General features: G+C 41.0%; 1 protein-coding gene across 1 annotated transcript; it reads left to right on the plus strand.

The window, feature by feature from the left end:
• Positions 1–266: 266 nt before the first annotated feature.
• On the plus strand, positions 267–1,394 carry LOC138893684 (uncharacterized). The gene is made up of 2 exons (XM_070178336.1): positions 267–393; positions 904–1,394. Exons 1-2 carry the CDS (start codon positions 267–269, stop codon positions 1,392–1,394), a joined length of 618 nt encoding a protein of 205 aa, XP_070034437.1.
• Positions 1,395–6,000: the final 4,606 nt, after the last annotated feature.

Consider the following 6,000-nt stretch of genomic DNA (forward strand, 5'->3'; position numbering starts at 1 on the left):
AGAGAGAGAGAGAGAGAGAGAGAGAGAGAGAGAGAGAGGAAAAATAAGAGCGTCAATAAGTAACAACCTTATAAGCCGGAACGAAACATGAAGCCTTCCAAAAGCATGTTAGAGACGGTGATAATTTTAGGAGCATAGAATATTTACGTGTAAAATGCTTAACCCTAACACGTTTGTTGCCTTTTATATAGTAAGCTTAAGGTGGTTAGTTTGTGGTGAGACTGACAATACATCATTACTTCACCAGATCTAAGGGAAAGGTAGAAATGGCTAACAATGATGAAATCGAGTTGGTCAGTGATAAACCCCAGGGTCAGCTAGTTGATCAAGAGTCGGAGGAAGTAAGAAGATGGAAACAACAACTGTCTGATGTGTATCAGGCTTGGGTCTCCGGTCAGCCTCCGCCTTAGGGTCCCTTAGAAGGAACTTCCACCGTACCCCTGACTGCTCAACCACCGCTTCATGCAATGTGCGATCAAATTATACTACCATGGTATGTGCCAAACTACAGCTTCCATGCCTCCCCCGGTACCTCTAATGTGTGACCTCTAGCTGCACTGATCAAGAACACCCCTCCCATCGTGTCTGGCGCGCAGGTATCTACAATCCCGCCAGCACCTCTTGTGATGAGGCCAGACAATGAGACACCATTTCATGCTTATGATGTCTAATACTACTCTCCAAATATGGCTTTCAGGGTCTCGGCTTCATACAATCAGACTCCTCAGTACGAGTCACCAGTGGAAAACGAAAAGCATGCAAAGACGGGCGGTGAACTAGATGAGATGTCCAGGAAAATGAAAAGTCTTGAATAGAACATAAAGAACATACAACGACTAGGTGGTCACAAAAGTGATTCATTCAATGATCTATATATGTTCCCTCACATCCATTTGCCACCAGGGTTCAAGACCCCAAAATTTGAGAAATATGATAGACACAATGACCTTATCGCCCACTTGAAAAGGTACTACAACCAGTTGAGAGGTGCAGGAGGAAAAGAAGAGTCGCTGATGGCTTATTTTATGGAACTCTTGGTGGGAGTAGCCTCTGAATGGTTAATTGACCAAGATATCTCCCACTGGCATGTTTGGGACGACATGGCACATGCCTTCATCAAACAATTTCAATACAACATTGATATTGCGATGAATCGCAATTCCCTGTCCAATATGAAGAAAAAGTCGACTGAAAGCTTTAGGGAGCATGCAATCAAGTGGAGGGAGAAAACGACTAGAGTTAAGCCACCCATGGATAACCACGAGTTGATCATTATAATTCTGGAGGCTCAAGAGCCTGATTACTTTCAAAACATGATGTCCGCGATGGGTAGACGTTTTGTAGAAGCGATCAAAATAGGAGAGATGGTTGAAAATGGCCTCAAGAAAGGCTGAATTATAAGTCAAGTTGCTCTCAAAGACACCACCCAAGCAATCCAAAATGGGTCGAGAAGTTTGGAAAATAGAAAAAATAGAGATGAAGGGTCCATAATGACTTCGGGATCGAGGGAAGTTCAAAGAGAGGCATTACACCCTTATGTGCAAGTTCAGCAGGGGCAATCCAGCTACCCTCAATACTATTATCCCCCATCAATTCCGCAATACTCTGTGGGCCCACCAAAGTATACAGGTACGGGCACCAGCTCCAAGGATCCCCTGACCTCAGTAATAAAATTTTCAGGCACCCTACAATGCTCGTCCCAAGTAGGATTATGGCAGAGAGCAGAGGCCGATGGAAAAATTTACTCCATTAGCTGAATCATATTGTAGTCTGTTCCAGCAATTGAAACAAATTGGCATGATTGGACCCATCGCTCCCCGACATATAAATCCTGATTAACATGGATTACAAGCAAATGCTAGATGTGAATATTATTCAGGTGCCCAGGGGCATATCACTGATGACTGTTCGACTCTGAAAAGAGCTATAGAAAGACTCATCGCTGAAATATTGATTGTGGTGACAAATGGAGAGGACGCTCCTAATGTGAATAACAAACCGTTGCCAGCACACAATGATGTTCATTTAGTAGGAATGATTGGCCGAGATTAAGAATACAAACCGATTGGTCGAGCAGAAATGTAATGACCTGACCGGTCATTTTGCTTTCTAGAACCATGTTCCCCTAAATAAGACTCCTCGTATGTGCTTTTACTATTTTATGACTTGCAGGGATGGTTAGTTCGGGATTTGAAAGGGTTCGGGTTGAAATGGGAATACTTGGTTCCATGGATTGGCTTTAAAATGCTAAGTTTGACCTCGGTCAATGTTTTGAGTAAACAACCTCGAAATCGGGATTTGACGGTTCCAATAGGTTTGTATGATGATTTCGGTCTTGGGCGTATGTTTAGATCGAGTTTTGGATGACCCAGGAGCGTTTCAGCGCCTAATAGTATAAGTTGGCTCTTTGAATGTTTTAAAGCTCTTTAAGTTTGGGTTGGAGTAGGTTTTTGTGTTATCGAGGTCCAACTAGAATTCCAAGACTGGGAATAGTCTCATATGGTGATTTAAGTCTTGCACGCAAAATTTGATGTCGTTCCGAGTAGTCTAAGTATGTTTATATGTATTTGAAGTTAGTTGGAAGAACTTGAAGTTCATATTTTAATTCAATTCAGTTTGGGGTGTGATTCTTAGTTTTGATGTTGTTTTACGCATTCCGAGCGAGTCCGTCTTATGATTTCAAACTTGTTGGTATGTTTGAGCGAGTCCATTCGGATGATATGCGAATTGAGTTAAAACTGAAGAGTGTTGTTGGTGCACCAGTTCTGGTGTGTTCCCACCTGCGAGCTTTGGTGCGAGCCTGGAGATGCGGGATTTTGGCCGCTAAAGTGGCTTGGATAATTTGGCCATGGCCGCAGAAGCAAAGGGGTTTGCGCAGAAGCGACCTCGCTTTGCGATGAGAATCCGCAGAAGCGAGATCGCAAAAGCGGAAGCACATCCGCAGATGTGGCTAGCGCTAGTCCTGTGGAGTTTCACAGAAGCAGGTTTGGTGCCGCAGAAGCGGGACCACAGATGCAGCCCCCTGATCGCAGATGCGAAAATCGCAGAAGGTAGAACACTTGTTTTAATTCGGGACTTAGGCATTTTGAGCTCATTTATTGCATTCCATGGGCGATATTTGGAGCTCTTAGAGAGGGTTTTTCACCTAACACTTTGAGGTAAGTAATTTCTACACAATGTGAGTTAAATACATAGATTATGGGTAGATTTAACATGTAAAATTAGTGAAATCATGGGTTTAGATGAAAAACCTATGTTTTTGATGGATTTAACCACGAAAATGGTTATGGAATTTAGTGAAAACCATATATTTGAGTTCATGAGGTTATGGGTAACAGCTTTCTTCAAATATTTCTGGAATCCGGGCATGTGGGCCTGAGGGTGAATTTAGGAATTCTTCAATTAGGGTTGGTAAATCACTTTAATAGTTAGGATATGAACTTTTGAACATGTATTGACTATTTTATATAGCATTTGACTAGTTTCGAGACGTTTGGCACCGAGTTGAGGGTTTAAAGCACAAATGTGGACCGAAAAGTAAACTTTGAGACGAGGTAAGTCTCTTTTCTAACCTTATAAGATGGAATAAACCCCATAGGTGAATTGCATTAATATGTACTTCTATTTGTGGGGGCTACATACACACGAGGTGACGAGAGTCCGTACGTAGCTACTAATTATGCTTATGTACGGGTAGTTTAGGACCCAAATCATGTTATACTTGCAATGTTTGCACCCTACTTATAAATTTAAGTGCCTAAACCATATTGGAACTTGATAAAGTAATTGTAAAAGGTCGAATTTCATTTTCTTGAGTTTTGGACGGGTTACTTGACCGTTAATGAGAATTGGTGTTTTCTTTGAATATTAGCCTCTTAATAATCTTTGAATCAGTTGTTTATAAAGTACTTTTCTCTTCTTTTGGAGCGGGCCGAACGCCTCGGTAATAGAATAGATGAATCTATGGTTCGTGCCGTTCGAGCCCCGGCAGTACACAGTTTATATATTTGTATGTTGGATCGGGTTGTATGTCGTACGACCTCGGCATAATTCGTTCTTAAAGATTCTTGGAGCCCAAATGTAATTGATATTGTTTCATTGGCTTGAGAGCTTAATTTGTTAAATGACGAAAATTAATTTGGAATTTACTATTAGTGACAGAATTGTTTATTTATTTCATGTTATTGAGTTTTCAGCTGTATTTCTATAATCCATGCTTAATTATAATTTCGGTATTTATTGTTTGCCCATAGTAAGTGTCGAAGTCGACCCCTCATCACTACTTCTTTGAGGTTAGACTAGATATTTACTTGTTACATGTTGTTTATGTACTCATGCTACACTTCTGCACTAATCATGCAGGATCTGAGGTTGGTACATCTGGCTATCAATCCGGTGCGCATCCTTGATTTCTTCGAGACTTAGCGGTGAGATTCCTTTCGAGCCCATTCTGCAGCACCCGAAGTCTTCCTTTTATTTTTACTTTCTGTCTATTTCACTTCAGACAGTAGTGTAGTATTTTTGTATATTCTACTAATATCTCATACACTTGTGACACCAGGTCTTGGAAGTTATGCCAGTAGACACATGGTGATATTTGTTTTTTAATATTTACTTATCTCATTTGTTCTTAAAATTAATAATCTATCATCTTATTAAATTCTTACTTCCTATTTATGCGCTAATTAAAAATTAGCTAGTTTTGAAATGTTAAAAGAAACAATCATAAGGTTAGTTCACTGTTGGCTTGCCTAGCGGTAACGTTGGGCACCATCACGGCCTATAGGAGAAATTGGGCTGTGACAAGAAACGACAGTGGGAATGATTCAAGAAGGAACAAGACTAGAAGTAAGTCGAAATCGAGATGTGCCATTGATTGTGAAAGGTGCCTAGAGCTCAGAGAAGGCAACTTTATTTGTTCCAAAAATCTCTAGGTTGGAAGTTCGCTCCAGTGTTCCAAGCCCAAGGTTGTATGTCCTGGGAGGCCACTCCGTCATGAGTCAGAATCAGGGTGGTACAAAAGGTATAATAGAGCCGATCATAAGCAAACCCTCTGTGCTACCCCATGTGACAAACACAAAAACCATTCCTTTGAACTTTAACAAAACTGTGGTGACCTACAAAGGCAGGGAAATCATAGATGAAGTGGGCGAAGCTAGAGGACTCGATCGGGGAGGTTTTATTCTCCAGTAGTGTTGAGGAAGGCCAAGCAAATCAGAGAAGGTCAAATGCCAATAAAGAAACCGGTCACTGAAGAAGAGGCGGAAGAGTTTTTAAAAAAGATGAAAGTTAAGGATTACTTAATTATTGATCAGTTGGGAAAGACTCCTGATCAAATTTCTCTGCTATCTCTGCTCATACATTCAGAAGAGCATGTCTGTGTACTAATCAAGATCCTGAACGAGGAACATATCTTAGAGAATACCACAGTGAATCAGTTAGAGAAGATAACCAAGAGAGTTTTTAAGGGGAACAAAATCTCATTTACTGAAGATGAATTCCCCGAGGAGGGAGCCGGTCACACTAAGGCTTTGCACCTGACTATCAAATATGAGGGTTACTATGTAAAGCGAGTCATGGTTGATGGAGGCTCGAGTGTAGATGTATGCCATCTCTCTACCTTGCAAAGCATGAAAATCAATACAGATAAAATCCGACTAAGCAATGTCCGCATCCGGGCTTTTGATGGCTCAACAAGATATACCATTGGGGAGATCCATCTCACCATGATAATTGGGTCGGTCAATTTTGAAATTGTCTTCCAAGTAATTGAAATGGAAACTTATTATAACTTTCTTCTTGGAGGGCCATGGATCCATATGGTTCGAGATGTGCCATCCACCTTACATTAGATGCTCAAGTTAGAACATGACATGCAAGAAATTATTGTTCATAAAGAAGACGATTCATCCATAAAGACCTATTAATCTAGTGTATTGATGCCAAGGAAGGGTGTGAGTCTATTATCTATCAGGCTTTCGAAGTGGTTGATGTGGACCA

The sequence above is a fragment of the Nicotiana tomentosiformis genome, chromosome 6, assembly GCF_000390325.3.
Source record: "Nicotiana tomentosiformis chromosome 6, ASM39032v3, whole genome shotgun sequence".
Classification (NCBI taxonomy): domain Eukaryota; kingdom Viridiplantae; phylum Streptophyta; class Magnoliopsida; order Solanales; family Solanaceae; genus Nicotiana; species Nicotiana tomentosiformis.